The 21,090-nt window shown below is 38.9% G+C and overlaps 1 protein-coding gene across 5 annotated transcripts in view; it reads right to left on the bottom strand.

Moving 5' to 3' along the window:
- Nucleotides 1-2,933: 2,933 nt before the first annotated feature.
- NNT (nicotinamide nucleotide transhydrogenase) overlaps nt 2,934-21,090 on the bottom strand; it is a 95,289-nt gene continuing 77,132 nt past the window's right edge. For 4 of the 5 annotated variants that reach the window (XM_019464306.2, XM_019464308.2, XM_019464307.2 and 1 more), the window contains exons 20-22: nt 7,588-7,706; nt 6,227-6,342; nt 2,934-4,536 (exon numbers count right to left, since the gene is read on the bottom strand). In XM_019464306.2, coding sequence (XP_019319851.1) covers nt 4,387-4,536; nt 6,227-6,342; nt 7,588-7,706 — 385 coding nt within the window. In that variant the 3' untranslated portion in view covers nt 2,934-4,386. Of the gene's footprint in view, nt 4,537-6,226; nt 6,343-7,587; nt 7,707-19,770; nt 19,927-21,090 lie in introns of those variants that run through there. The other variant, XM_019464310.2, reaches the window with a different exon arrangement.

Raw genomic sequence — 21,090 nt, 5'->3', positions numbered from 1 at the left:
CACACAACAAAAGTCCAAGTACCCAGATCTCTGAGGGCTGTTTTGGTCTACGGGTGAAATTTGAAATATCCAGGGGCAAACTGGACTCTCTAACTTTTAGACTACTTTTTCATTGGTATTATACTTCAGAAATAGGCTTTTTAAAAGAATTGGAAAGCAGAGTTTAAAGTTGTGATCTTTGACAAGAATATGAAGTACAAATATTTTACGTAGAATGAGGTAGTCATATGCTTTCACAATCAACGTGACAGAGATGTAATATCTCCCCACTATTTAGAGTCCAAGCCTTTAAAGTTCTTCATAATCATAAACTAGATGTTCTCTACCTATTCAATATAATTTTCCACTCCTCCCCCAAATAAATTATCTACCAAGACCCTATCTTTTCCTCCCACTATCTTTTTTTTTAATTTTTTTTTCAACGTTTTTTATTTATTTTTGGGACAGAGAGAGACAGAGCATGAACGGGGGAGGGGCAGAGAGAGAGAGGGAGACACAGAATCGGAAACAGGCTCCAGGCTCCGAGCCATCAGCCCAGAGCCTGACGCGGGGCTCGAACCCACAGACCGCGAGATCGTGACCTGGCTGAAGTCGGACGCTTAACCGACTGCGCCACCCAGGCGCCCCTTCCTCCCACTATCTTAACCATCGTAAGTCAAGAGTTTGAAATAGTCAACATTCTAATTGCTGTCTCATTATCTCCTTCCTTTTGCACAAGACTATCTACTGTCTCATTCTAATTACTGTCTAATTATCTCAATTACTGTCTCTCATTATCTAATTACTGTCTCATTATCTCATTATACCCACTTTATCCAAAAGATTTCCCTCCAGAATTACAGTATATACCATGCTAAATGTCTATATAACCACTTAAATAGTGAACAGTTCAATTCCTTAGCCCAATATGTAACTTCTAAGAGATAAGCTTAAAAACAGCAATCTTGGGGTGTTGGGTGGCTCAGATGGTTAAGCGTCTGGCTCTTGATTTTGGCAGGTCATGATCTCGCGATTTGTGGGATGGAGCCTCACATCAGGCTCTGCGCTGACAGCAGGGAGCCTACTTAGGGTTCTCTCTCTCTCTCTCTCTCTCTCTCTCTCTCTCTGCCTGTCCCCTGCTCACATCCTTCCCTCTCCCTCCCTCCCTCCCTCCCTCTCTCGGTCTCTCTCAAAATAAACATTTTAAAAAAAAGAACAGCAATCTTGAGTGCTTCAAAATTCAAATGTTACCATTTCTACTGCTTTACTTAACTAACACTTTAAAAGTTTCACTTTAGGGGCGTGTGGGTGGTTCAGTCGGTTGAGTGTCCAACTCTTAATTTCAGCTTAGGTCATGGTCCCAGAGTCATGAGATGGAGCCCCACTTTGGACTCCGTGCTGAGCATGGAGCCTGCTTAAGATTCTCAAGTTCTCTCCCTCTGCCCCTCTCCCTACTCCTGTCCTCTCTCTCAAATTAAAAAAAAAAAAAAAGAAAAGTCTCACTTAAAAGTGTTTTTTTTCCTCCTTGTTAATTACACTAATTTATCTTTCCTTTGGGAATCTAAAGAGCAGCTGGAACATGCAAGTTGCTGCCACTGACGTGTAGAATTTTGGTTGTTTGTTTTTCTCCTCTTACCATTCTGACCCAATATTTATTGGCAAAGACTCTCAAAAACTGGCAGGAGCTATAAATTAGATATTTGAACTATTCTCCCCTAGCTATACAAATGAGCTGTCCAACTTTCCAGTACTAAAATGCTTTAATTCACAAGACGTATGCCTTAAGGGACTTGAAAATTTGCCTCTAAGTCAGATGAACACATGGGTTATGAGTTATTAATTATACATAATAAGGCTTTGGGATAGGATAAATTGAACTAAACCCTAAACCTGACTGACAGATAATATATCCCATATTTGTGTTGGATGAGAAAACAGCAAAATCTAAAAGTTAGGGCCATGACTTGGATAGAATCAGAAAGGCCAAGGCCCACTATCCAGATTCATTACAAAATACCTAACTGTTATTCCCTGACTCCATCAAGGCCTGAACGCCCACTGCAGAAAAAGATTAGTCCTCTCTCTCCGTCCTATTCCAATCCCTAGGAAAAAAATACAGAGAGAATGATAAAAAGATTTATATGCTGAAAAACTGTCCAGAGTTAGACAGAAACATACATATAATGTATTAAAATTTATCCATTTACTTATATATATTCTTTACTTAGATGAGTAATTTAAACACAAACTTCCAATTTAAGACAAACGAGAAAATAACGGACGGTCAAAAAGGCCTAAAAGACACATCAACATTAGCACTTCACTGCCTACGCGTAATTCTTTTTTTTTGGTAACACACTGTGGGGTACAATGGACTTTTAAAAAACTTATTTCCAGTTGAATATCTATACATAGTGTAACAATACAAGAATAAAAAATAAGTCATATCTTCCAGTTGTATGCCTTAGAAAAAAAAGAACAATAAAATAGGATGGATGAAAATTATTTCTGTTGATTTTAGACTTCACCATAAATAATCCAAGGTCACCAACCTTTGGGAGTATTAATTTAAGAAATTTTGTATCCAAAAAATCATTTAAATATCCTAAGCAATAAAGTAAAATAAAACCAACTGAAGCATAGTTTTTAACTCAAGTAATACAACTAGATGACAAAGGATTAGTCAGCAGCAAAGAATGAGGTCCTAAATTCTGAAAATATAGAAAAAGATTTACTACAATAACAAAAATAAATAAATCCAAGTATCATTATTTTTAGTTTAAGCTGAATCCAGGAATTATCTCATTAAAAAAAAAAAAAATCCAAGTTGCTGCTTTCCAGATATACCCACAAGTACTTTGGGAAAAGGAAAAGGGCATAAAGATACGATTTATTGTTTTCCTAGTAGAACTTTCATGATGTAATTCAGACTTGAGGTTACTAATGACCTGAGATCCATTAGCAAATTGCATTTATTACTTAAAAATTAAAAAGGAGCCTTTCCTGCTTTAAAACACATGTACACACCCACACAAACACACACAAACAGATCTTAATCTCAAGCACAGCAAAACAGAAGTTGATTACCAAACCAATAGATATCGTGAGTTATAAACTGAGTAAACATGAGCATTACAGTAAAAAATTTCACAACAGTTAATTCTTTTTCTGCTTTAGAGATAGTTTATATGTGCTTATAATTATTTCAAGAAACTTAGTACCAAATTAGTTACAGAGAGAGACAGATATTCCAAGTATTCACTCATTCATTCACCTATACATAGCTTTTGGCACAGTAGCAAAGTCACAAAGAAAATCTACACTTTTACTGCAAAAAGACATGGTCTTTACTGATGTTTAGATAAACAAAGAGGTAGCTAATAAAAAAAAGGGCCACCATTTTTCTCAAATGTCATCAATTACATAAGACCTCAAAACACATTCTGATTTGGAAAAAAAAATTCTTGCCAACAATTAAGAGAGCGAGTAATTTCATCTATTTCCCAGTGGCAAGTCTTCCCCGGATGGTAGTAACCAGCAAAACTATTCACTTGAGCCTTTTGTCACCAGAGACCATTGCTACATCTCTACGCAAACATGATGAACTCAATTTATTAGTCAAATAGCTGAATTCCATTCAAGTGCACTTAATACAGTAATACACTTTATAAATTGATTGAAATTAAAAACACCTCTGATTGGAAATGGGATTCTTAAGAATACAATACTGATTTCAAATTATACGTTTCACTGGTGTCCTGATGAAACATACAAAGCAAATGATGTCATTGTTTTCCAGCATCTCTGAAAGATTACCTAGTCCCTTAAGGTATTAAAATAGAAGTGAGAGAATACATCCCTGAAATCTAGAATTGGTAGTACAGTTTGAAAAGTTGAAGCCAATTTGATATGGTTAATTCAGATCATGGTTAAATGGTAAGAGGATAGCTCAGGAGTTGACACAAGTCTCAAATTAGTAATCTTTGTTGAAAAAACATAAACGAAGGTACCTGTAATGTTTACAAGGTCAGAGTGTTCAGATCCATGTATGTAAGTCCTAAGATCCTAAAAACTTAATCTCTTAAAATATCGTTGACCATTGAGGAAGAATAAAAAAATCCAAATGGATTACATCTAAAATGAGGCTGTTCTTTCTCCTTTTATAAAATACTTTTGGAATTCATAACACAAAAAATATGCACAGAAATACATTCAGAATTTTCAATCTTTTAAAAAAAAATCAAGGGATCTTGAAAAATATCCCTGTTTGCTTTGCATTCTTCAGTCTTCCTTCTCTTCCAAGAGCTTTGCTACAGATGTCTATCAGCTGTATAGAGTGATACTTTATTTGCCTGTTCCCACAACAGAAGAGGTGGCTTTGTCGGACAACAGCTTGGTCTTGAAAATTTACTTCTGGTAGGATTCTCTCACTTTTGCCTGCAGCGCATCACATGTCTTCTTGGCATCGCCTAGAAGCATGGCCGTGTTGGGTTTGTAGAAGATTGGATTGTCCACTGCAGCATAGCCAACACCCAGTGACCTCTTCATAACGATGACCTAAGGAGCAAAGATTAAGGGACAAAATGAGTGTATTTAACAGACTGGGCTGGGATGTGATAGGTATGCCCACACTGCCCTGCCCTAGCTTTAAATGAAGCATCACCACTACTAACTCCTGAGTACACAGTTTTCTAAAATGCACAAGGAGTTGTTTTTTTAATGCAGGCACACATTGTATTAACTTTAATTTTTTAAATGTGCCCATACTCACATCCAAGAGAGAAAAATCTTGTTAACAATAAATAGTTTATCTATGAAACATAAGATTACAAGTGATTTTCTTCTCAGAGCTTTTCTCTATAAAGACCCTGTAACATTTTCTACTCAGAAAAATAAGCATCTTTCTCTAATGTGTTAAAGAGAGCAAACTTAGTGCATAAGCTTCTAATGGGAAAATGGCATGATTCCTATTCCACCACTTTAAAGTACATCAGAAGGTTCCAGGCGCGCCTGGGTGGCTCAGTCAGTAAAGTGTCTGAATCTTGATTTCCGCTCAGATCATGATCTCACAGTGGTGGGTTCAAGCACCAGGTTGGGCTCCGTGCTGACAGTACAGAGCCTGCTTGGTGTTCTCTCTCTCTCTGACCCACCCTGGCTCACTCGCACTCTCTCTTTCTCAAAATAAATAAATAAACATTAAAAAGAAAAAGAAGGTGCCAAGACAAAAGCCCAAAGAGCAATCTAGCCCATCACATGACAGAGGTAATAACTAATATTACAGTCCTACAAAGCAAAATGGAAGAAGCAAACCTGTCTCTAATATTGATGTAGTATAGTCATTGACACCTACATGGATTATGGATGGTGCTATCCTGTTAAATAGCAAGTCAGGTCTCAGGAAAATAAAAGCCTTTCTGTGGTTGTCTAGGTAGTTTATCCAAAAATGAAAGCAGTCTAAATTTATTCACACTTCACTCAGCCTTAGTATAGTCTTCTTCAAATTCTCCAGTTTGATGACAAATGCAGTAATTTTTTATCTACACATGAGTAAGTGCGTATCACACTCCCATATTTTCAATGAAGAGAAACAAAATTAAAGGGAAATGTACTTACATAATTACATAATTATGACTGTTAAAATGCAGATCTGACCTAAGGGTAGTAAAGACATGTCCCTCGAATGAGGCAGGGGAAAGGTATAAGCCTTTGAGTCTCTATGACCCAGCGGTGAGCCTCCACAGAGGTGATGTGTGCGAGCAGGCCTTGCTTCCTTATGCCACGTTATAGTTTGGATTTCTAAATCACCTTTCTTCCAGACACCCCATAACAACAACAAATTCCCTTTAAAAAAATTAAATGAAAAAACATGCTCATCTTCGTATATGAAGGCAATGATATGACTCACTGTCCCAGAGGGAAGCCATCTGCTTCACTGGACTCTATCTGGAAGTCAGCCAGACTCATTCCAAAAGCTCACAGATCTTTTTTCAGCTGTGGCTACAGATTTTGTTAATCCATCCACATAATATCGTTTGGTTCTAATGGTGACCAGGGCATTCACTCGGGTTCTCTATTGGCCACCGAACAGACAGAAGCTGGATATAGAGAGCTAGGCCCTACACCCACTCAAGCTCCCGTGGCTTTTAAAAGGCATCAGCGCTCCTCCCCGAGTGAACCAGGATGGCTCTGTGCGCATGTCTGAAGAGACATTTGACTATGAGAATGAAACACAAGTCTGAAACTTTACCTGCTTTGATTTCCAGACCTCGAGGACTGGCATGCCTGCAATAATAGAGTTGGGGTCTTCCTGAGCTGCTGAATTAACAGTGTCATTAGCTCCAATTACAAGGACCAGATCGGTGTCTACGTAATAAAGGAAAAAAAAAGAGAAAATATAAGTCTCAAATAGGCTACTTTCATTTTTTTTCAGGCAAATTATAGTGATCTGCACTTTGTAACAATAGTAACAAAAGCCAACATTTATAGGATGCACACTTGTGCCAGGCACTGTACAAAGAGCTTTATCAGAGAGGGTCGGTAACTTAGCCAATGCCACACAGCTAAAAGCAGTAGGTCCTGCATGTGAACCTGAGCATGCTGACTGGAGCTTACATTATTGTGCTTTCCCTCCCCCCAGATGCATCTACCTGATCTAACTTTGCGGTTTTTTTTATTATCTCAAAATGATCTTGTTGGTTATATTATTTTTTAGAAGACTGGCATTCCATTTTCAACTTTTAAAATGACCACATATGATGCTATTTGATGTCTCAAAGAAAATGGTCTAAGAGTCTGTACTGTATTAAAGCTGTGCCCATAATTCCTGGAACTGGCAGGTTTCACACAAAATTTTGCAACAGTGAAATCTCAAAGGGGGCATAAAATTAAAATGGTCCAAACTCCCTCTTTAAGGACTATAATATAAATTACCTTAGAACTTTGCCAAAAATGCCATGTGAATGTAGATACACATATAACTTCATTATTTTTCTCTAATAAACAGTATTTTTTAAGTTTACAGTGGACACTTGCCAGGGGGAACTGGTTTAACTTTAACAAACATGATCTTGGGCCAAATGTCATTAACATTCAACATCTACCCAATGACAGCCATAAAGTACAGCACCTTATCTACTGAAATCCTAGTACTTTAAAAGAAAATAGAAAACTACTTTATTGATTATGAATCAGTACAATTAGAAGCCAGGAAAATCTCAGACACTGGCTAGCATTATACATTAAATTAGCAACAGAAGCAATTTTATAAATGAGAAACCTGAGGCTGGGATCTAGTGCAAACAAGCGAGAATTGTGACCTAGATCCCAAAGCCAGATCTCTTCCGAGTCCCTCTGCAATGAGCTCCACTATCTCTCAAGATTTTCACCACCCCTCAAAGGCACAAAAGTACCCATGCTACTCACAAATCTGTTGTGCCTTATTCAGTACCGTCTTTCACTGCTTTCATTTCAACTGCACACCTACTAGGGGTAGGTTACTCTTCATTGGACTAGTGGGTGTTCAGAAATCCCACAATTTACATCCTAAGACGGGCGTTGCTTTATTCAGACTAAGAATATTTAGACTTCAGCATCGCCTCTACCACTTACCTGGGAAATCATGGTTGATCTCGTCCATTTCCAGCACAATATCATATGGCACCCCAGCCTCAGCCAGCAGCACATTAAGCTGACCAGGCATCCGGCCTGCAACTGGGTGAATTCCAAACCTAGACATGAAACAAATGAACAGCTGGCCTTACTTGATGGGCCAAAATGTACAGAGACCCCAACATCACCTCCAAATCTGCACACTTTGTTCTTGGCACCTCTACTTTTCCTGGTACTATCTGATCTCTACAGGCGGGACTAGAACTAGTCCAGATATATGATCAATCTACAAATATTGAAGTTGGAGGTTTAATATCTCAGTATACACAAATGATAACTCCTCTCAAAAAATAAGTGTAACCTTAGAACCTGACTCTTCCATATGTTTTAAGTACAAAGAATTTCCAACAACATTAATAAATAAGATCACCTTACATTTAATAAGCATTATGTTCTCTCATGATACTTTCTGATAAATCTTGAATCTTTAAAAACTTATGTAAGTCAGCCTGGAATTAAACACTTGCCATGAAAAATCAACATTATTCCATCAAAAGCTGACTTCACATTCAACTTTAACCTCTATGTTCAAAGCTGGAGAAATAAAACAGTGTCATGGACAGGAGTTAACAGCCTACAATCTTTCAGAAAACGATATGAAGCATTACTCTGCATCCCAGAAGAAATGTGATAGCAACATGCTGGAGTGTTTCAAAGACAGAGTGATACACAAATCAGAGCTCCACACTTTTATTAAGGCAAAAGAAACTGAAGCATCCAGCAATTTCTTTCAACCACAACCATAATGGGATCTTTGGAGTCATTTAATCCAGCCCCTTGCCCACAGTATTGATCTCTGTCTCCTCAGCACTGGGCACAGTGCTTGACACACAGGAAGGGCTCAATATAAAGTGAGTGAGTGAGTGAGTGAGTGAGTGAGTGAGTGAGTGAATGAGTGAATGAATCCAGCGAAGAAATGCATTTGATAGTAGTTCTTGGCAGGGATCTATCCGACTTCAGTTTAAACACTTTCAGTAACCAGAAACTTACTCCTTCCTAAGGTCTATTCCATTACTAGACAATCTCAAAAATTATATAACACACACACACACACACACACACACACACACACACACACACACATTCATATTCAACCGAAGGGAACCCCTATCTCATTGCTTTCCAAGGTCTGTAGTTTTGCTCTGGAGCCATAATGAGTTTATTCCCTCTTTCATATGTGGATTCCTCTGAGCTATCCTACGATGCTCACTAAGCAAAACATCCTCAATTCTTTCAATTACTCAATGCTGACAGATCCGCTGCTCTCTGAGTCCCATTTCCACAATGCAATATCCAGCTCAAATCTCAGTCCCCCAAAGTGAATACAGTATGCTGGATGCAATCTAGATGCATAAGGCACAGCAAGAAAATCCCATCCTTAGACCTTTCATTGACAATGATGCCTAAGTCGGCCTTAGCTTTTAGGGCCGCCACAATACACTGCTGGCTCACACAAAAATCATGTCATTTAAGACACAGAAACTGCTGTCAAGTCAGGTGTCCCCACTGTTAATAGAGGTCCTGCTGGGAACAGATTAAAGCAGCACAGGAATTGACCCCTCCCAAAAACACAGACCTGAAAAGAGCTTTAAAATGGCCATTTAATTGCCCAAATAGATGATAAGGGATTTTCCCACATCTTTAAAAGTGATAATGAAGGGGCGCCCGGGTGGCTCAGTCGGTTGAGCGTCCGACTTCGGCTCAGGTCATGATCTCGCGGTTTGTGGGTTCGAGCCCCGCGTCAGGCTCTGTGCTGACAGCTCAGAGCCTGGACCCTGCTTCGGATTCTGTGTCTCCCTCTCTCTCTGCTCCCCACCCCCCAACTCACACTCTGTCATTCTCTCCTTCAAAAGTAAATAAACATTTAAAAAAAAAATTAAAGTGATAATGAAGAGTCTGAATTACTGGGGGATCTTGTAGTTGGGGGGGGACATCAAGTGACAGGTACTCTCTTTTATCAAATTTACTTTTAATCTTCGTTTGGAGATCACCGAATGCCCCTAAATAATAATTTATGTTTATTAAAAAAACAGAAACCCCAGGCTAAAAGGAAACAAAACAGTTACCCCTATGCAGTTATACAACAGATAATCATTTTATTTCTCCTCTTTTTTAAATATATTTTCCCGATTTTCTATGAGAATGTACACTTTTGTGGGACAATCAAACCATGTGATTAAGGGGCTTTGGGGAAACCCCGAAGGGCTAGGAGGACGGTGACATCAGTGACCCTGGCCCAGCCAGGATCTTCCCAGCTTCACAGTCGCTGAAAGGAGGAGAATGTACACTTTTTATGGTGGGAAAAATTAACTTCATTTAAAATAACTTAATACTTCATGCTATTATATTGTAACACCATTTACAAATGATTTCTCACATATTATTCCATTCTATCCCTAATCATCTTTAAAATTCTCCATCCAGAATTAGAACACTGGGGCGCCTGAATGGCTCAGTCAGTTGAGTGCCCAACTCTTGATTTTGGCTCAGATCAGGACACCAGGGTCGTGAGATCGAGCACCGCATCGGGCTGTACGCTGAGTGTGGAACCTGCTGAAGATTCTCTCTCTCTCTCCCCCCACCCCCACTCACCCCCCAACTCATGTACTCACTCTTTCTCTCTCTCTAAAATAAAAGAATTAAAATAAAACAAAAAGAATTAGAACATAAGAGCAAGTGATTCAAACCCAGTCCTTGGTTAAATAAGCAGAGCTTCAGAGCTTTCCCCATACACCTAACAGAAAGAAGCAAGAATGTAGTAAGGGGGGCTGCTGGTATATATTCTGGCACAACGGCCAATGCTGGCTCTTCCTGATGTGCTATGCAGTTTGTATAACTTTTTTAGTAAATAGTTACAGCTGGGATTCAAACTCAGGTCTTTCTGCCTCAAGAGTCTGAACTTTTAGCTCTATACATTATAAGGGAGATATATATTTGAGAGGTATTTTGTTTAGTTGACAGCTCAGGTTTTACTAGTTATGTTGCTGCTAGGCAGGTTACTTAAGGACTCTCGCTGTCTCAGTTTTCCCAGAGTAGTAACCGGCTGTTACTATCAGCCCGTATCCTGCCAAGGGCTATATAAAACTGTGTAGAAACGGTTTGAGAAATACTTATTATTCTCCGCTTGGATGGGTAAAAAAAGGAGTTCCAAAAATCCAATTCGCACTGTTCTTTGAGAATAATTGAGAGCCCAGAAAGTTTCAACAGTGCTACAAGCCATAAAATAGAAAAAAAAAAAAAAAAATTAAATATCGGCATGAACAGACACAGAAGAAAAATATGTCTCAGAAGAAAAATATGTCTCATGTATTTCAACTACTTCATCACCTTTCCCCTCAGTGGGCTAGCTGTAGTTTTGTTCTAGCGAAAATAAAATTAAGGGCAGTCATTGTTTCACTCCAGTCATTAGTTCACTCCAGACCATGCTCACCACCTCATAGGGTTTTAAGTTCTTCCACCACAAATTCTCCTGTCGTTTTGGGGACTGTAACAGTTCGACACCTGAGAAAAAATTTTAAATGTTCTCTAAAAACAAGATTGCTTTCTTTTTAGGTTCAAAAAATGTTTCTCTATTTATTGAGAGAGAGAGAGGGAGAGGGAGAGGGAGAGGGAGAGGGAGAGGGAGAGGGAGAGGGAGAGGGAGAGGGAGAGGGAGAGGGAGAGGGAGAGGGAGAGGGAGGGAGTGCATGGGCAGGGGAGGGGCAGAGAGAGAGGGAGAGAGACTCCCACACAGGCTCCACACTGTCAGCACAGAGCCCAATGGGGAGCACGGAGTCCCACATGACCCCGTGAAGTCACTACCTGAGCCTAATTCAAGAGTCAGACACTGAACTAAGTCACCCAGGTGCCCCAATTGCTTTCTTTTTAAACTAGACATTGCTATCTTAATGTCACAGTCTATATCAAACCAAAGTTTTCAATCACTCCTGAAAACAAAAGAAATAAGGCAAAATACTGACAATTTAGGCTCCCACTCTTCATGTGGTAATGCAAGCTGTCTTCAGCACTGCAGCTGTTTTCAAATTGCCTCAGAGAAAACACTTCTGTAGGGGTAAGTGGACTCTCTGGTTAAGGTAACTTCTTTAAGATTTTAGTGTTTTTTTATAGTGGCAATAACATAAAACATTTGAAAAAAAAAAATCTCCAGGAACCAAAGTATATGCTCAATAAATCGGACTTATTATTGAGACTTACTAAGACTCAAATATGAACATAAATATCATTTTAGTACTTTAGTAACAATATAGTATTTTAGGGGTGGCTGGTTGGCTCAGTTAGTAGAGCATGTAATCTTGATCTCAGGGTCATGAGTTTGAGCTGCATGTTGGGTGTGGAGCCCCCTAGGGGAGGGGAGGGGAGGAAAGGAAGGAAGAGAAAGAAAGAAAGAAAGAAAGAAAGAAAGAAAGAAAGAAAGAAAGAAAGAAAGAAAGAAAGAAAAGAAAGAAAGAAAGAAAGAAAGAAAGAAAGAAAGAAAGAAAGAAAGAAAGAGAAAGAAAGAAAGAAAGAGAAAGAAAGAAAGAATGAATATAGCCTTTTCCAGCTTCTGGAGGCTGTTCCCATTCCCTGGCTTATCACTGCATCCCTCTGACTTCTGCTTCCATTATAACATCTCCTTCCCTGACTCTGACCCTCTTCTCTCTATTATGACAACCCTAGTGGATCACATGGGCCCACGTGAATAATCCAAGATAGTCTCCCCATCTTAAAATCCTTGCCTTAAATCTACAAAGTCCCTTTTGCCATGTGAAGTAACATGTTCACAGGTTTGGGGGATTAAAGTGGACATCTTTGGGGGTACCTGGGAGGCTCAGTTCGTTGAGCGTCTGACTTCAGCTCAGGTCATGATCTCACAGTTCGTGAGTTCAAGTCCCACAACTGGCTCTCTGCTGTCATCATGGAGCCTGCTTCAGATCCTCTGTACCCCTCTCTCCCTGCCCCTCCCCGACTCATATTTTCTCTCTCTCTGTCTCTCTCTCAAAAATAAATAAACATTTTTTTAAAAACTTAAAACAATAAAAAAAAAAAACAAGTGGACATCTTTAGGGCCTTTATTCAGCCTACCACAAACTTCCTTTCTAGTCCTAAAATTCCAGTAACTAGGGTTTCTATTTTAGCTGAAAAGTCAATATATACAGTATGTAAATTACTTTTGGATTTCAATTCTGTATCCTTCCTTTATTCTAGTAATTTTATTGTTTTTAATAAAACAATAGTAATTAATTTGTTTTTAATACTGCCCTTGCTTATCTTTAAATTAATCCATCTAGCTATCATCTTTATGCTTTAACTGACATGTCTTGGGCCAGATTAGAAATCAAAGACCTCTAAATGTATTTGTTGTTATTGTAATTTTTAATTAGCTACAGACTGCATAAAGACATTATTTCTGTTGAGCTAGTTGTGAAGGGTAAACAATCACAAAGCTAATCAATATGTTATGCTAAATATCCCAAACGATAGATCATTTTATATGTGTTAGCACAATAATTTATTATACCAAACCTTAAGACTCTAAGGTTGGAGAAAAACACATGCAAGGCTCTAACAAGAAAATGCCAGTGTTTTGAGAGAAATAACAGAACACGCTAAATTTTTAGAAATATATATGTGCACACTGATAAGTGTGATAATGTGAGTTTATAACAATTCTGGCCCATATAACTGACTAATCTCCAAAGTCAGTATTAAAGTTAATTATACCAGACAATGGTTTGGCCATAACCAGCAATTTCCAGGAACTGATGGACAATGCTCATTAATGTTCCATCATCATACGAAGAATATCCAGAATTTCAAAATACAAAGCCTACTAGCCTTTTAGTTCTTTCCTCTGAGCCATGAATATTATCTTTATTGTACACATGCTTAAAGCAGAATTAGCTGTGCCTGTCTACAAGATTCTACAGAAGGAAAATAAATACTACAATGAGATCACAAAGATCTGCCAAGGTGCCTCAGTGGCTCAGTTGGTTAAGCATTTGACTCTTGATTTCAGTTTGGGTCATAATCTTGTGGTTCGTGGGTTCAAGCCCCGTGTTGGGCTCTGCACTGGCAGTGTGAAGTCTGCTTGAGATTCTCTCTCTGACTCTCTCTCTCCCCCTCCTCTGCTCCCTCTCTCTCTAACTAAATAAACATTAAAAAAAAAAAAAACAAAAAAGATATTCCATGTTCCCAGAACTTTTTCTTTATGCATCTCCTCCTTACGATGCACTGCATCATAGTAACTGGTTGACACGACTGTGCTCTCCAAACTGGGCACAACATGAGCACAGGAACCGTGTCTTATCTGTCAGTTCCCACAGCAGCTGGCACTCCTTATAGGGATTCCAAGAGAGGGAGGGAAGGAAAGGGTTTTAAGAAACACAGTGTGCCCAGTAAGGTACACGGACTCATACATTTTTATGTCTCTTTTTAGAGAAAGAATTTAGGGAAGTGGCAAGAAACAGCAGTTAAAAGCTGTAGAGTGCCACTGCCTGGATTCACAGCATTTGGGCAGTTTGGTCTGTATGCCTCACGCCTCCTCTGTGTGCAATGGGATTGATAATAAAACCTCTTCAGAGGAGTATTGTGAGATTTAAGTGAGATAGTTCACATAAAGAGTTTTTTATACAAAGTATTTTAGACCAATGCCAAGCACAATAAGCCTTTAATAAATTAAGCTGCAATTATAAAATTCTATTCCAATACATTTCTGTAATATAAATGCTCTCTGTATTTTTCACACAAATACACATTTTAATGATCACTTATATAAAAATACACATTTTTTTTCATTAAAACAAATGTTAGTTTGATGTCAACATGTTTTGGTTGGTTTTCTAATTTTTACCTTGAAATTCTAGTAAATATCAGTATAGTCCAATAAAAGCCAGAAGTTCTTTGTATTCACAACTACATCAAAAGACTAGAGAAATTATGTAGTCAAAATAGACGAAGGCTAGTAATTGTGAATACTGCACTCACTGGGAACTTGGTCATAACTAATGTTTAAATACATACTTATTTGATAAAGTCAAATTTTAAAAGGCTATACATAATCCTTCCACCGATACTATTAGGCAAAAAAGCATGGTTTCCTCAACTGACAGATACAACAAATGTTATTAAGTCAGGATAATCTCTTCGATTATCTTGAAGCAAGAAAAATTTGAACATTTCTTGCTGTTTTCCTCTCTCAAATATGAAAATGACAGCCTTTTGCGAAACATTATAGAATAAAAACTAAGGCCTCAGTCCCTGATTAAAGACAGACCCAGGCACAGTTCAAAACCAGCGAAATGATCTACTCAAATAAATCAACCTGATCTTCAGAGCCTTTTAAACTAACCAAGAAAGAATAAAAACAAGTAAGAGGGTATACAAAGGCTATTTGTAAATATTGCGTGACCTGGATAGAACTGGGTAAAGATGCAATTCAAAAGACACCCTATTTCTTAAACCTTTTTTATTGTACATGATGATATAAAGCCTATTCTTACACTTTTCGCAACTTCACGTTAGATTTTAGACACCACATGTTCCAAAGGGGACACAACAATGTTTACTCCCATGATTGTGGGTCATGGAGACAATATGTCCTGACCAGGGTGCGTTACAGCAGTTGGTTCTTGGACATGTGGGACTAGTAAAGAGTATAAAACATTCACCACATGGATCTTACCACAACCGTTCAAATTAACTACATTTTCCTTCTTGCATTATGAAAATATCCAGATTTAGTTCAGCAATAAAACATGAAGAAGAGTCAAGTATCCCAATTCAACAATAAGACAAAGAAACTACAGAGACAACTGGGCCTCATCCTACAGTATTGAGTGTTTTCCCCATTTTACAACCTCTTACTATTTATTATAAATATTGCAAAATCTCTTCAGATTTAAAAAAAAATCTTTTTACAACTTGCAACAATTTGGTTATACATTTTGCCAGTCACTGTGCAAAATGTTTTCATACTCAAGATGTTCAAATGGCTAATTTCCTTTCTTTGTGTTTTATTATTTAATATAATTTATTGTCAAATTGGCTAACATACAGTATGTACAGTGTGCTCTTGGTTTTGGCGGTAGATTCCCGTGGTTCATCACTTACATACAACACCCAGTGCTCATCCCAACAAGTGCCCTCCTCGATGCCTAGTACCCATTTTAGCCTCTCCCCCACACCCCATCAACTCTCAATTTGTTCTATGTATTTAAGAGTCTCTTCTGGTTTGCCTCCCTCCCTCTCTATTTTTTCCCCTTTCCTTCCCCCATGACCTTCTGTTAAGTTTCTCAAGTTACACATGAGTGAAAACATATGATATCTGTCTTTCACTGACTTATTTCACTTAGCATAATACCTCCCAGCTCCATCCACATTGCTGCAAATAGCATGATTTCACTCTTCCTCATTTGCAAGTAGTATTCCATTGCATATATAAACCACATCTTTAACCATTCATCAGTTGATGGACATTTAGGCTCTTTCCATAATTTGGCTATTGTTGGAAGTGCACTGGGGTACATGTGCCCTTATGCATCAGCACTCCTGTATCTTTTGGATAAATTCCTAGTAGTGCTATTACTGGGTTGTAGGACAGTTCTATTTTTAATTTTTTGAGGAACCTCCACACTGGCTTCCAGAGCAGCTGTACCAGTCTGCATTCCCACCAACAGTGCAGGGGGGTTCCCATTTCTCCACATCCTCGCCAGCATCTGTAGTTTCCTGATTTGTTCATTTCGGCCACTCTGACTGGTGTGAGGCGATATCTGAGTGTGGTTTTGATTTGTATTTCCCTGATGATGAGTGATGCTGAACATCTTTTCATGTGTCTGTTTGCCATCCGGACGTCTTCTCTGGAAAAGTGTCTATTCGTGTCTTCTGCCCAATTCTTCACTGGATTATTTGTTTTCCGGGTTTGAGTTTGGTACGTTCTTTATAGATTTTGGATACTAACCCTTTACCTGATATGTCATTTGCAAATACTTTTCCCATTCCGTTGGCTGCCTTTTAGTTTTGTTGATTGTTTCCTTTGCAGTGCAGAAACTTTTTATCTTGATGAGGTCCCAACAGTTCATTTTTGCTTTTAATTCCCTTGCCTTTGGAGATGTGTCGAGTAAGAAATTGCTGTGACTGGGGCCAAAGAAGTTGTTGCCTGTTTCTCCTCTAGGGTTTTGATGGCTTCCTGTCTCACATTTAGGTTTTTCATCCATTTTGAGTGTTTTGTGTGGTGTAAGAAAGTGTCCTAGTTTCAGTCTTTTACATGTTGCTGTCCAGTTCTCCCAGCACCATTTGCTAAAGAGACTGTCTTTTTTTCCATTGGATACTCTTTCCTGCGTTGTCAAAGATTAGTTGGCCATACATTTGTCGGTCCAATTCTAGGTTCTCTATTCTATTCCATTTGTCTATGTGTCTGTTTTTGCGCCAATACTATACTGTCTTGATGATTACAGCTTTGTAGTTCTTTTACTGTGTTTTATATTTTTAAATTACATAGACTGCATTTGGGAATTCTGCCTTCCCAATACCATCATCCCACAATTTTCCTAAATATGTTATTCTAAGCTCCTAGGAAGTTCACAAATGAGAAAAAAGACATAACATGGGGAAATTTTTTTAAAGTTTCATTTGTTGAAAGCCTGTTTCTTCTTTTTTAACCATAAATATTTATAAATCAATAAAACCTTTCGACTTAAAATAGATGGCTGGGGAGCAGGCTGTGGATGGCTGTCGCCTGCTAGTCAGCACTGGGGCCGGGCTGTGGGACAAGCTGTGGGCCTCACCCCTCTGTCCTGAGGCCACTTCTCCCTCTTGGGGTTGCAGGTGAGACGGAGTCACAATTTCCACACTCAGAACCAATTTTTGGGAGTCAGTTCACCATTTTTTTTCCTTATTCCCCTACCTTGGGATTTCTCAAATATTTGTCATTTATCATCCAAAGATCTCCAGTAAAAGAATTTTTTCAAGGGTGCTAATGATGATGATATTTCTCAGGGAGAATGCCATTCAACTCCCTGAACAAGAATGTCTTGGTCTGTTTAGGCTGCTATAACAAAATACTTTAAACCGGGTGGCTGAGTTCTGGAGGCTGAGAAATGTGGGATCAAGGCGCTGAGAGATTTCTGCAGCGGTCTGGAACTGAACCTGTAATAATCTCTGAGCAAGGGAAGCCTTAAGGCAGTGGGATAAAATCTTCAAAGACTGGAGAGAAAAGAACTGTCATCATGGAATTTTAAGGTATACGAAATGAAAGAAAATCTACCATTAACCTCTCACTAAAGAACCTTTAAAAGATATGTTTCAGGGTGCCTGAGTGGCTCAGACAGTTAAGCTTCCGACTCTTGATTTTGGCTCAGGTCATGATCTCACAGTTGAGATCAAGCTGCATGTTGGGCTCTGTGCTGACAGCATGGAGCCTGCTTGGGCCCCTTCCCCACGCTTGCTCTCTCTCTCAAAATGGATGATTAAAAAAAAAAAAAAAACTTAAAAAAATTTAAAGATATGTTTCATATGGTCTCTCTGACTTATTTCACTTAGCATGATACTCTCTAGCTCCATCCATGTTGTTGCAAATGGCAAGATTTCATTCTTTTTGATAGCTGAGTAGTATTCCGTTGTGTAAACATACCACATCTTCTTTACCTATTCATCAGTCGATGGCCATTTGGACTGTTTCCGTAAGTTGGCTATTGTAGATAATGCTACAATGAGCACTGGGGTGCATATAAACCTCTGAGTTAGTATTTTTGTGTTCTTTGGGTAAATGCCTAGTGGTGCAATTGCTGGACCATAGGGTAGTTCTACTTTTGACTTTTTGAGGAGACTCCCCTGTTTTCCAGAGTGGCTGCTAGTGTTCATTCCCACCAACAGTACAAGGGGGATCTCCCCTTCTCCACATCATCACCAACACCTGTTGTTTGTATTGTTGATTTTAGCCAAGCTGACAGGTGCAAGGTGGTATCTCATCATAATTTTGATTTGTATTTCCCTGATGATGAGTGATGTTGAGCATGCTTTCATGCATCTGTTGGCCATCCGTATATCTTTGGAAAAATGTCTATTCATGTCTTCTGCCCATTCCTTAACCGGATCATTTCATTTTTTGGGTGGTGAGCTTTATGATTTCTTTATATATTTTGGATACTAACCAAAATGGTCTCTTAACTATAGGAAATTGATGGTTACCAGAGGGGAGGTGGGTGGGGGGATGGGTTAAATAGGTGATGGGACTTAAGGAGCATGCTTGTGATAAGCACTGGGTGTTGTATGGAATTGTAGACCTGAAACTAATACAATACTGTGTTACCTGGAATTCAAATAACAACTTAAAAAAGAAATTAAAAAAAAAGAGTTAAAATAAACCTTACAGATTCTCTAATCCAACTACTTCCTCAGGCAGGCCTCCTTTATCTAGAATTACATCGAATACGTGTGCACTGTACTGTGTCACAGAGCAGGCTGGGAGCTGCACTGCAGGTGCAACACACAGTCCCTGGTGGCAACATACACCTTAAGGACTTTTGTATTCTATGTTTGCACATGGCAGTGCTCCATCCTGGGGAGGGTCCATGAAGGTAACAGAAGGATCTGTTACTACATTCAATTACTTTCATAATGTGGATGAAATTGTGCACATAATGTGCATAATGTGCACATAATGTGCATAATTGTGCATTTCACCTGTGAAAAATATGTGCATTTCACCTGTGAAAAAACCTGAAAGGGCAGGTTTCTTTGGTTTATCACATTCTGATCAGAACTTCTGACTGACAGCTACAAGTCACTGATGAGAAGCACAAGGAAAAGTGGCATTTTTTGTTTGTTTGTTTGTTTTAAAAAGTAACTGCAGTAAATCCAGTGGAGAATAAAACCTTCTAAAACATGAAGTGGGGTAAACGTAACACACACCGTCCTTACTGGTGAAAAGGCTAGGACCAGCTGGGCAAGGTTAGCTTATCCATCTGAATAGAAACAGAGTAATGAAGTGGGACAAAATCTTCCTTGCCACCCTCAAAAACGGACTGATGGGAAAAGCTGTGGAATCAACTTTCTGGCAAGGCTTCTTAGGCCAAAGGATAGACACCCGCCTCTCGAAAATTGTGAAAGCCCTTCGAAGCAGTGCTTCAGACAAACTCACTTGTACAATTCTGAATGAAAAAAAAATGTTCATTTAATTTCCTAGAACTTTCCAATAGCCAGAACTAGAGAACATTATGTACCTTTCATTCTTTTTTTGAAGGCAAATAAGGGCTGAACTGCTACTCGGGTCTGAAATCTGGTGTTCATCTATGGCCTTCCCTTCTGGAGGAAAAAAAATTATGAATGTTAAAGAGCTTACAAAAATGTCTCAGGGGCACAATTTTTCCAAGACAGAATAACAGAACCTGTCCTATGACTGTGAATGAGAAAATGTTTGACAGAAGGCTATGGTCACGTTTTCCATTTGTGCAAGTGCCCGGTGATGCTGAGGTACAGCCAGAGAATGAGAAGTCGTCTAAAGAGGATCAGGTCAGGGGCGCCTGGATGGCTCAGTTGGTTAAGCGCCTGACTTCGGTTCAGATCATGATCTCGTGGTTGAGGGGTTCCGGCCCCGCATCAGGTTCTATGCTGACAGCTCAGAGCCTGGAGCCTGCTTTGGATTCTGTGTCTCCCTCTCATTCTTCTCCTTCCCCGCTTGTACTCAGTCTCTCTCTCTCTCTCAAAAAAATTAACATTAAAAAAAAAATTTTTTTTAAAAAGAGGATCAGGTCAGACGACAATGCAAACATCAATGCAGTCTTCTGCAGAACTGCGTCACACTACCCTTTCCACTCCGAGGATGTTTTTATAGATTGTGCCCAAATCTGGCTTTTCCATCACTAAACCAAATCCAGCAACCAAGCCCAGAATAGAAACAGTATGACTACTGACACGCTTTCTATTTCAAAATAACCAACAAGACTATGAAGAGTGATATCAGAGGAAAAAACCAAAATTCTATTTTTCACTAATGTTCTAAAATATTATATTCCAGCATATTACAGAGACTTGGTAAGAATTATACATAATTTTATCTTCCTGTCTGAATAACTGTAATGATGTTGCAGAACGGCTGTTGGAAGGCAACAGCCAGTGAGCACCATAAAATGGAAATTGTCAGCAAGACAGTGAAGAACTGGAACATGAAATGAGAAAAGGGCTTTTAGTTATTTATACTCCGCCATGTTTACATGAACCTCATTGAAGAACATTGGCTCAAAGAGTTTATTATGACTAATACTAGAACAAGAAGCCAAAAACCATCCTGATGGTCAGAGGCACCAGTTTCATGAGAAGTAAAAGTTTCTCCCTCAGACCACCAGAATGCCCGTGACAAACATGTCCAAGAAATGAGTCCTACAAGGGTATGGCAGAGCCTTTACAAAATACCCAAATCACAGGCTTTCTTTCCACCACACCAATATGCTGGTGAACAATACAAATAGA

This window comes from Panthera pardus, unplaced genomic scaffold, assembly GCF_024362965.1.
Source record: "Panthera pardus isolate Hobbes unplaced genomic scaffold, ASM2436296v1 HiC_scaffold_2, whole genome shotgun sequence".
Classification (NCBI taxonomy): Eukaryota; Metazoa; Chordata; class Mammalia; order Carnivora; family Felidae; genus Panthera; species Panthera pardus.
This window is presented reverse-complemented; position numbering and strand designations above follow the sequence as displayed.